Here is an 11896-nt window from a genome sequence, read left to right on the forward strand (position 1 = left end):
TGATACGTGGTCACACAGTCACAGGAAGTTCTTATTCACACACCTTTCATACGGCATGGTGTAGACCACCTGGGGACATTCCTCCCATTTCAGTGTATGGGAGGGCATCCCCATACACTGATAAAACTGTCACAGAGAAAGCTCCACACCTTTCTGCAGACAGTCGCCTCCATAAACAACGACTTTGTAGCTTCCATTCAGGAGTCTTTAGTCTTTTGATCACTGTAGGTATTTTATGAAGAATCGTACAAACATACGTAATTTCTCACCGCTTCTGATAAACGTTCCTCAAAAGTTTTTATGTTACCTGCAAATACCAAACCCATGGAGTGGAAGTGTGTCAGTAGAAGTGAAATACAAAAACTGCTGTCTGAACGCATTTCTGCATTACACAAACTTATGACCAATCACACAACACACTGCACTGAGCTGTGTGCAAATAGTTTGACTCTGGCCTGGTGTCCATAAGGGGAGGAGAACACCTCCTTGTGAAGGCAGAGTGATACGGCTCTGTTAATAAGAGCTGATTTCAATGCGTCGGATGATGAAGGGGAGAGCCGATTAAGTTATAGCACAGCAGTACAGCCCTTTGAAAGGTCAAAGGGAAGCCCTTTGAAAGGTCAAAGGGAAACTTTTAACCTTGGAGGAACAGTCCACTTTTCTTTACTTCAGGAACACGGGCCCACACTGAAAGGAGCTGGCTGCCACGGACATGGTCAGACAGTGAGGAAGTGGGAAATTGTCCCGTCAGACCGTCAGTTTCCGAAACGACACACAAAAAAATACCTTGGAAAACCACACACAGGATCGTTATGACCCCGCTGGACCTCACACAGAGTAAAAATCTCGTGGCATTTAAATGACCTTGTCTCTGCAGACTGCAGGGGGGTTAAGAACGAGTTTTATAAAAACAGAGGGGAAAGACAGTAGCTTTAGCCTAGCCTAACATTTCAGTAAACTACTCAGTATGGTTTTGCTACCAACAAATGTCTATTTTGACTCAATATACAGGTCGAGAGTATTAAAACTTGTGCGTGCGAGGACTGAGGCAAACGTAGAGGTCTATGGAAAATGATACAGGTTTTACATGTGTGGATTCGGTTGGACCCCATTTCGACATATAAGGGTAGGAAAAGCCTGATATCTTATGGGCTCCATAGAGTTAGGTGTAAACCCTATAAAACTTAAATTGGATTGGATTTCAGTAAATTATTAGGGACACATAAAACATCTTGTTAGTCTTTTAGAGTAATTATTATTGTTATTGATAGAAAAAGAGTGACTTTTGATAAAATGCAGAGTTTATTTAAAGAAAAAACACACACGCACATCAGCTACAACATATTTTATCATTTGACAGATTTTGGAACACTTGTTATAATTACAAAAAGTCTGGGTCCTGGCCCATAACAACACGTACTTGTAAAAACAGATGTCAAAACTCTCAACTGAGTGCCTCCTTATAATTAAAAGCAACAAACCAGCCCTAATTCTGGTCTGGGTCTCAACGGGCCATACTGGATCTATACGGCGAAGTTCATTCAAGTGATTCAGACAATCCATCCTGTTGGGCCGGTCCTGTCCCAGAAGCAGGATCAGCTCTCCTGCTCCGGGATAACCCACATTACCAAACCCAATAGTTTGCATTGATTGTGTGATACCAGGCGACGGCTGATAACTGGAACAAGGGAAGCCTCAGATAACTGCAGCAAACAGAGAAACGGTCACGATACGTTTTCACGACTCCGACGATGCTACGTTAAAACTTTAAGGTTCTGTACTGAAGCGATTCCCGAAGCGACTGGTAGGTCGCACCGTATGTTTGCTCTCGCTGCGAATGTGCAGGTGATAATGAAGCTGCTGCTGTGGTGGCCGTTGCACGCCGTGCGTCTCCCCTGACATCCCAGCATCTGTTGCCGCTGTCAGCAACAGCAGCAGCAGGCACATTCCCTCTGCCCTAATTTATCCAGGCGCATGAATCATCATCGCCGGCGTTGATGAATGTCGCTCACTTTAACCTCTACTGCGACCGCTTTGGGACACTCTGACACCGCTTAACCCACAACAAGCTGGAATGTGTGGCTCTTAGCAGTAAACCTTACACACTTCTTTTTAAATCTCCATGATTCAGACCTCAGGTTGTTGACTGTCCACTAACCAGTTTCCTCATTAGTCACATTTACAAACACAACAAGCACTGACCTGCAGGTTATATGGGATCCTAAGCAGAATTTGATTTGGGTTCTCCCAATTCAGCCCACCATTCACCACAGCATCACTGACTAAAATATTGACTTCCACATGCTTCACATATACAGACATTGATATTAAAACAGGGGGAAAATGTTTGCTCTCATGTGGTCCATTTGTAAAGTTACAGGGTCAAAATTTAAGAGCAGTAATTTGGGGTAAATATTGCCTGTCATAAAAGAGAAAAAATGGGGATTCATTTTTCAAAGTCAAATTTTCACTTTAACTTGTATGTTTTTCATACATTTATAAATGTGAGTTTCAAACGAAATGTTTATTCAGCAAGAACATTTTGAAGCTAAATATTTGGTTTGCAAGCTAAATACATACATTTAATTAGCACGTTAAATCTGAAGCTATTTATTTGAAACTGAATATTTTATTAACAAACCAAATATTGCTTTGAAGCTACACATTTAGCACAAAGGAAAATATTTAGATAATATGCAAATTTCCTTGCCGATAACCGGAAGTGGACTATCAAAATAAAACCCAGGTTTTCTCTTGTCACCTATTTAAACTAAGCTGGAGTGGAATTCACTACTTTTCCACCATCACAACAGTTATATCAACAAGAAGAAATACTCAACATTGATTTGATGCAGTGCTGATGGGAACTTCAGCTACGTATACAGGTAGCAGACATTCTAAAAATAGCTCTGTGGATTGAACATATCGCATGGGAATTCACAGAGCTCGCTTATAACTTGGGCCAGCCGTGGTTCAAGACAACGAAACCCACCAAAATGTCTGTGTAAGCTGAGATGACAAGAATTTTCAATAACAATAATGTTTAAAATTCAGTGTATTTTCCTTTGTTTGTTCGAGAATGGTTTTAATTCAAGCCACTAATCACGCAAATAATCAGCTATACATTTATTAATACATTGCTCATAACATATTAACAATTTAGATTTTTTTTTACATGCAATGTATCACAACACAGCTCTCGCTGCGCATATTTGCGCGTTTTCGGGAAAAAATAAAAAAGCAAGTAAAAACCAAACACTTTAAATGTATAAAACTCTAGTTATAGAGTTTATTTTAAAAGGATTTGTAAATCCTTTGTATTGCACGATTTTCCACTCCAGAAAAGCGCACTGCAAACCGCCACGCTCTGCTGCCTCTCACTCTCACACACACTCTCTCTCTCTCTCTCTCTCTCTCTCTCTCTCTCTGTCTCTCTCTCTCTCTCTCGCACACGTGTGTGAGCGCCTCTGCTCACCTCTCTTGTCCTGCACCCTGACGGTGATCTCCACCAGAGGTTCGGTTTCCCGGTCCAGCCTCCGCATGATCACTACATCCCCGCCGTCCCGGCTCACGCTGACCGGGGAGCTCTCCAGCTCCGGCTCCACCAGCTCGAAGGCGGCCGACTGGAACCTCACCGGGTTCAGGTTCACCACGACAGAACCGATCCCCGCGTCCTCGGACACGCTGATGAGAACCGGCATTTCCTCCTCCGTGACCGATCGGGATTTCCGCGCTTGCGCTTCAACTTGCTGCCGCGGTCCTGGGGTCGCGGAGCGCGCGGCGGGCCATTGCCGTGGGTTTATTTCCACGGAGACACCATGACTCGTGCGGGGTGGCCAGCCGCGGTCCCGCGCAAACACTTGAAACTTGATGGGCTCCTCCAGACCCAGGATGGAGTCGACCAGGAGGATATCCCCCGTTTTGGGCACCGCGTAGAAACTTCCGTTTTTGGGCTCGGCGAAGTAAATGAGCTCCGCGTTCTTGCCGCTGTCTCCGTCCCGCGCGCTCAGTGAGCAGATCGCCGCGCGCAGCGCAGTGGCATCGTCCAGCTCCAGCTTCATGTTGGCGCTGGGGAAAACGGGCTGGTGGTCGTTGGTGTCCAGGACGTCCACCTTGATGGACGCCACTAGTTCGGACGCGTCCTCCCCTTCCGCGCACTGTCCGCAGCACAGACCCAGACTCAGGGCGTACTCAGCCCGTTCCTCTCGGTCCAGAGTCTGGGTCGTCTTCAGCAGAACATGACCTCGTTTGTGGTGCGCAAAGACGCGGAAGTCCTCGCTCCCGTCTCCCAAAAGTTTATAGTGCGCTGCCGCCGAGCCGGGCTGCGCGGTGCCGCACAGCCGGCGCGAGTTGAGTCGCTTCAGCGGGACGCTGAGCCCGTTGACCCGCGAGCCGGGAGACGAGTTCTCGAACACATGCCCGTGAAAGAACGGCACAGGATCCGACGTCCTGTTCGCGGCCACGCAAGGCATGAAGAAAGGTAAAAACGTGACCCAAATCATGTCTGGATGTCTCTTTGGCTTCGCTCCGCTCAAAGCGCCGGTGCCTCTCCGACGTCCATGCTTGCTTCCCAGATCCCTTGGGGGGATGTGGAGGTTCCTTCCGTCCTGCTGTGATCCAAAAACTTTGACTAGACTGGAGCGCTGGTATCCCCTGGCAGCATGCTCCAGTTGGAAGTGAGAGATGCGCGTTTGAGTTGTGCGTCCTTCTCTCCTGCTCTCCTCAGTCTGCTGCCTCACCAGCAGCGCTGTCTGCCTGTGCGCGTTCCAGGAAAAAAAAAAAAACGCTTCTTACAACACGAGTGCGCGCCGCTTACCTCCGTTCACTTCCTTTGCGACCCATCTATCTCATGCAGGCAGAAGGCTTAATGTGCGAATACGCAGCTCCACGTACAGCTTCTAAATAGATAACATTTTTATAAGTCGCAGCATTCATTCCATTTATTCGTTCTCATATCGTGAGGATCTGGCACGGAACCGTTTGCGTAACGCACGGTCGGTTAATCAGTTAGAGCGAGATACGCAGGGGGAAACTTTCAAGAAAAAAAAAATATCGCTTTCACGTGCAGAGACGCGTGCGCGTGCACCGCTGACGCGCGTTTATTGGCGTCTCAGAAGGATCCTGGAGAAAACGAGCCGACCTCCCCTCTCCCGGTGATCAATACCCAGTCTTGCGCATCTAGATCCATCACTTCTCTTTCCAATAACCCGTCAGCCCTCTGGATTAAAATAATGTAAAAATCAATCATCTCGAAACGCCTTCTGAGGGCGAAGGGAATAAACGGGCTCACGGATTCGGGAAAAAGAGGGTTCGGTGAATCCGGGTTGAACCCGTTTCTAAGCCGCTGATGTTTGGCAGAGTTTGGGCTTCACGGGGTGTGTGAACAAGTTTTGAATTTAATATTCCAGATCTATTATTTTCTTGTATGTATTTCCTTCTCATATTGCTTCTTTGTCACCGAGTTCAATACCGGAGCCAACTCGGTGTGCGCGTCTAACTAATAAATCTGAGACTATTTGTGGATACAAGGCGTGCAGAGCGGTCAGCTCCTCACAGGCGCAGTTATTCTATGTGCTTTTGTGCTTACTGCTTATTGCAACCTGTGCAGTTTTCGAAGTTTAAGATCAGCACTCCTGGAACTTTTTTTTGTTGTTGTTTTGCAGGAAGGGGTTCCCCCTCTGGCTCACAGTGACATTACAAATCACAAAGTTAAGACAACAGTCATGCAAAACGTGCTGAAATGGTTTCTAATAGCACAAAAAAATAACATAATGGCTTCAGCTAACGATTATTTTATAAATCGATTATTCTGACGATTAAATGTTTAATCAAACATTGGCCCATTCTGAAGGTGTTTCATTTCACCACTTAAACTTAGTTTACACGATATTAGAAATACAATAAATAAATGCAAATGACCAAATAATTCAATTCTTTTTGTAAAAACAGAAAAGAAACATTTTATTGCCTAAAATGCTATGATAGCCTTCTAAACCTTAATCATTTATATCAAAGGACGCAAATGCAGCTAATAATCCATCCAACATCAACATGTGAAAAGCTCAGGCCTTTCTGTTGGACTGAACATCAACACAGTGTAGGACTGATCTGTGTCTGATAACCAATTATTAATTGGATCCCAAAATGTGCTTAATATGATGTTTTTTGTTGTTGTTTTGTTTTATTTATTTTGTTTTACAGAATTTGAATCAAGTGAAGATAAAACTTCACCTGAAGTTTTGCGCAGCACAAACTTACAGAAAATGAAAGTTTGTTGTTGTTTTTTTTAAATACAAAACAGATGCATTTTTATAGTTTTACTTTTGTTACTGCTGTGAATGTGCTGCTGTTCTTTCAGCAAATGGTCTTTTTTAAATCTATGTGCTCTACTTAATGAATAATGAATTGTTGAATTAGTTGACAGTTATTGCAATAATCAATTCACCACAATTATTCAATAGAAAACCTTGATCTTTCTTTATGGCAAAGCTATTATATTAGAGCCACGAAATCTGTCTATTCTGAAATATTTTCCCATATTCATTACTTTTGCACAAATGAAAGCTTTCCAAACTAACCTGCGTAAAGAAGTAATCATTCTCCTTGTTAAATTTCTTGGTTTTGGACATTGTCCTGGAGAGCTTTTTTTTCTGTTTGTTGGGATTGGATCTTTCTAGTGTTGACATTTTATAAACGTCATGGTGGTGTAATAATAAAACTTACAGTTGCACAAGGACAACTTTGTTTCTCTGCAGTTTTCTGGAGCTCTTTAATTTTAGATTTAGTTTGTTGCTTGGTACTGTTTAAATGTCAAATATCCTTTAAGATACAAGCTATACTGTTTACATTAAAAGGGAAATAAATTTATCTTTAAATCATTGCAGAGTTTAGGAGGCTGGTTTTACATTTGCTAAGCTAAGTGATCAGATTAAATGTCCCAGAGGCCAACAAATAAGTACATGCTGATAAAACTGAACCAATAAATTAATTTGGTTGTGAGTGATTAAGACCACTGGAAACAAAAAATTTTAAGACTTTTTTTTTTTCGTCTTCTTGACCTTTCTTTACAAGAAGAATCAGCGAAAATGCCACATTGCAATTTTTGCTGGAAGGCATTATTAATAGAGACAGAGAATTGGCTGAAAACAGAATTAGAATATTGACACTGCTGACCAAACATGAAATCTAATCAATCAGGAAACGGCACATGAGATCACTTTTAGACAGAAAAGATACTTTCTCCATATCTGCTGGGTTTCCTCAGAAACTTTTAAATCTATTTTGAATAATAATTCAGCACACTGCACTGTCTGATAACAAGGATCAGTTGGAAATTAAGTATGATTGAACTGAAGTGATTTTGTTCTTTTTTGTAAAGTGCCAACATTGGTTTTGAATTGGCGCTTTAGAAATTAACTGAATTGAACTGTGGGACCAAAGAGGTCATTTCTATTCTATTTATCAGGCAATCTTATAATTTGTTGTTTGATGTTAAATAAATAAATAAATAATAATAATAATAATAATAATAATAATAATAATAATAATAATAATAATAATAATTAGTAATAATAATAATAATAAAGCAAAACCGTAGTATTAGGGTGCAGTCAAAGTGCACACTTTGACTGCATTGTGTGGGTTCACGGCACTAATATTGAAAGTAAAAACGGCCAAACTCTCCGTCTTCTTGCTTTTTGCGTGTATGTGATTCAGGAGGGGGAGGGGCTGGTCATGTATTTGTTTGGTCATGTGACTGATGCAGCGTGGGATTGTGGGATGTTTTACTTAAGCGGCGTAGCGTTGTCAGCTGCGTGGTCTTTTTCTCACGATGCCAAAATGGTAAGGAAATATTAATGACGTCACCCATCAGCAATAACAGCGATGTCAATATGAGATGTTGGAATTAAACCAAATGTTCAAACCTGTGCATCCCCTTGATTCACCTCTGAGTTCTAGAATCAAATGTGTTCTTCTTCTATGAAAGCACATTACATCCTGAAGAAATGAACGGCCATGCTGACCACAATAAAGTCATATTCACACTAATTAGTAATTATCCAGAACCCCATAAAAGCCTTTTCCACCCTCTGCATTGTTCGCTTGATGGATAACAATTAAACTGTGTGCATGAGCTTATTTTAATTAGAATTTGCTATTTTGTCATTAATAAAATGTCTGTGTTTCTATTTGGCTTCATGCACTCACAACTCTAAAAGATTTTAATCTGTTTAATAGATTCTCTACAAACCCTTTAGCGCAGCACTTTTAGAAATGAAATGCTTTTTGAAAATTATTTCCTTTGTGTTAAATTTTCATTTCCTAACAGACAAAAAAAGAAAAAAAAAAATCATTACTCAAATGTGATATTCTTACTGCATGAAGCAGATAAAGACTGATTTGGTCAGCTGTCGAGGAATCCTCCCCACTGTGGCCCAGTGAGCGTAACACTGAATCATGTCCTCCTCTGATCCCTTTGTGTCTTCACATTCTTCTTTGTTGGATTTGAAATGAAAGTTCATATGCATGAAGCATCTGCTGCAACTGCTTGGTTATTCATATGAAAGCGTTGGGCCCGTCAGTACCACAGACAGCTCTTTAGCCCGTCACGTCTCTAAAAGAAAAAAAAAAAGTCACATTTTCAAGTGAGGAAGTCAACAGAAAGTTGAACATTCAAACAATAAAGTCATCTTCCAAATACATATTTGGAAGATGACACAGTATCAGACTTTCAATTAAAGTGGAGTTTTCCCAAGCATTTGCTGTGCTGGTGTGAGGCCAGAGAGTGTAAGTGAAATATCGCTTTTTCCTGCAGAGAGGATTTGTCAGAACATAAAAAATCTGTTTGTCTAAAAACAAGACATCATGGTGAAAACCCAAAATAGTGACTGTTGTTGTTACAGGAGAAATGCCGGGTACTGTTGGAGTTCTTGTACAGAACATACAGACATCTCCAGCCTTTGTGCTAATTGGCACTGTCACAGCCACACATCCAGTCACACTCCAGGCCGCGGTCCTATTAACATATTCCACCAGACAGCTTGAGTCACACTCCTCTCAGAGCTCCACGTCTCGGTGACACTTGTCTCATCCTCAGCCACAGCCACAAGTCTTTGTCACTACCGCAGTTATCAATGACTTAAGGGGGCCCACGAGGGACAAATGTCTGAGGAAAGTTGTGCTTGCTCAATCTTGTAACCCAGTGTTAAAAACACAAGTAAAATGAATAGATGTTGATTTAATATCTCATTCCACAACGAGATTAAAAAGTATTTAAGTTAAAAAAAAAAGAATGTTTGTAAATATGTTCTTAAATATTGATAAAAAAGTGCTAAAAATCTTTTAAACCTGTGAAATATCCCTTTAATGATTGCTTTTAGTGACATTTTAAACAACCAATAACTGGCACCGTCTGATTTCATATCAGCCAATCAGGTTGATTGTCCCGCCCCTTTAACTGCAGCGCTGAGATTTAGCTCAGATTGCATCTAACTCCCGTGAGAGCTGAGAGCTGACAGTTGTTCCGTGAATCCCCCGTAAGATTCTGTTAAATTCTACGAAAAATCCTGGAAAATGGTAAGACAATGTTAAATTAGTATCTCAGAATTCATAATTCAAAATAGTGAATCTGGTTTTTTTTTATTAGATCTCCAAAAGCAACTTAGCCTGCCTATGTTTCTTGCTCGTTTGTCACTTTTTTCAAAGGACAGCACTAAGTAATTTTATGTCTCTGCATTCATTCATTTTTGCACCTGTAAAGTGAAGCAATCTTGTGAGTTCAAGATTATAATTTTCTAAAAGGCTGCAGTTTTTCAGTGTGAGAAGTGGGAATTCATTGCAAAAAGCAACTTTTACTTGAAAACTAAATAAATTAACCCACTGTTGTCTAAAATAGGTAGGTAAAGTTAAAAAAGAATTCACCAAAATTTAGACTTGGAAAAACAGAAGCATAGGTCTTCTTGGTCGTTGCAATGTTGTCTTCAAATAGGAAGTAAAAATTGTTCAGTCAGATGCTGCCTCCTCATACCAACAAATGGAACCTATCCGTCTTTAAAGGGGAAGTATTATGCATTTTCCAGGAATAAAGTGCCGTTCTATAGCACAACCAAGTAACTATGTCAACTTCACACAGGACGAAAAATGGGATTTTTGACAGCTATTGACGCCTTGTTCTGCTGTGCGCATGGAGATTGAGGGCTTTCGGCAAGAGGTTTTTGTCAGAGTCGAACACTGCCAAAAATGGTCAAAAACGCTGTGTGTCCGTGTTCCCCTATCACCCCCCTCCCCTTGTGCCTAGCAGAGGTTTTCGTATTTAAATGAAGTTGCTGAGTACCATGCAAATGCAAATCAACTGTTGAGCACTGCCTATTGACTCTTATTCATTTTGTAGCTAATCCTTTTCACCTTCTGTTCACCATAAAAAAGTATGTTTGGAGAAAGAATATTAAAACAATCTATCTTATCCATTAAAATATATATTACATGTGTGTTAGGAGCACTGAAAAACTTAGTTTTGGTTGAATTGATGATATAAAAAAATATGCATGATTACATACAATAGACTTTTGTGAAACGTGATCTTACTTTGACATTCCTCCTATCTGAAGATTAATTTTGTGATGCAGGCACATGCAGAGAGGGTAACTGGGGATGCTTGAGCACCTGCCCCTTTAGCTCCTTGCCCCCAAGTGCCCTTTTGGTCTTTTTTTTTTTGGTATTATTATTTCCTAAGCCCTCTTCTGACACATAAAAACATGCGCTAAAATTATTTGCTTTTTTGTTTCTTTTTTGTATAACATAATAAGCTGGTCACCTTGTTACCTTTGACCTTTTGCCCGTGACGCATGACGCAGTTGCCTCTCGCGCAGCGAGATAAGGCGGCTAACTGTGGAGCTCAACGTAGCGAATGTTCCAGATTACAGAACAGTTTTTGGTGAATTAAAAAAAAAACGTTTTTGGTGAATAAAGTGCTACTTGTCAGATGACAAAAACATTGAAGTTTCATTTTTGCTTCAACTCGGAGTCGCGGACACTGACAGGCCTCTGCGTCTGCCTTTCTCTGAAGAACTACTGAGCGGGAGGAGACAGCCAGGTGAGGAGAAACTGTTCTTATCTATCGATTCAATATTTTTATCATGCAGACATTAGGCTGTTGTTGTTGTTGTGCTACCTGCTAGCAAAGCTAGATAACTAAAAACGTCTCCCTGTCGTTAATGATATCAGTCATTCTTTAGTATTTATTATGCAATAAGGGCACATCGCCCGTCCAAAACCGATCATCTCCATAATGGATATATGTCCGATCTTCTAACTTCCTTTGCTGCATAATGTACATTTCATTTATTCTGGCGGTAGGTAAATGTATCTTGAAGAATAACACTGAAATAAAAGTCCAACAAATTTAATTCATTTAGAATTAAAAATAACTCACCCTGAATTGCCATGATGGATATAATAAATGTAATAAAAGTGACATTAATAAAGGGGAAAAAAATTGAACCCAGACTTTAAGTTTAGGGTCTGGTTCACAGAGTGTGAAGTTAAATTTTTTTTTTTTTTAAGTTTTGTTTAAAAGATTTTTTTTAATTACCAAACATAAACATTTATTTGCACACATCAGAAATCTTTTGTTGTGTTGTGAAAACTCAGTAGGCTTTTCTCATGGTGACATGCATTAACAATTCAATTTTTTATTTTTTTTCTTTCTTTTTGTTTTTTCTGCTGTTCCACATTAAAGATTGATGCAGCTCTGCTTTCCTGAATGGACCATCTTCATCTCCACTGCAGCAGCTCTTTTTATAGAGTACAGTACACTAAAAGGTTGCATTGTGCCCTTGTTTATATTTTTAATAGTGTAATTCTGTAAAGACAAAATATGTCTGGTGGTCCAGCTCTG

The 11896-nt window shown here is 40.7% G+C and overlaps 1 protein-coding gene and 1 long non-coding RNA gene across 2 annotated transcripts in view; one reads left to right on the plus strand and one right to left on the minus strand.

The window, feature by feature from the left end:
- Positions 1 to 8610, minus strand: part of LOC103462246 (neural-cadherin) — a 357031-nt gene extending 348421 nt beyond the window's left edge. Inside the window, exons 1-2 of the mRNA XM_008404906.2 lie at positions 8377 to 8610; positions 3476 to 4755 (exon numbers count right to left, since the gene is read on the minus strand). Coding sequence (XP_008403128.1) covers positions 3476 to 4755; positions 8377 to 8528 — 1432 coding nt within the window. The 5' untranslated portion in view covers positions 8529 to 8610. The remainder of the gene's footprint in view (positions 1 to 3475; positions 4756 to 8376) is intronic.
- A 2447-nt stretch (positions 8611 to 11057) lies between these two features.
- Positions 11058 to 11896, plus strand: part of LOC103462244 (uncharacterized) — a 5312-nt gene continuing 4473 nt past the window's right edge. Inside the window, exon 1 of the long non-coding RNA XR_533306.2 lies at positions 11058 to 11092. This is a non-coding gene — a long non-coding RNA (uncharacterized LOC103462244). The remainder of the gene's footprint in view (positions 11093 to 11896) is intronic.

Source organism: Poecilia reticulata, linkage group LG3, assembly GCF_000633615.1.
Source record: "Poecilia reticulata strain Guanapo linkage group LG3, Guppy_female_1.0+MT, whole genome shotgun sequence".
Classification (NCBI taxonomy): Eukaryota; Metazoa; Chordata; class Actinopteri; order Cyprinodontiformes; family Poeciliidae; genus Poecilia; species Poecilia reticulata.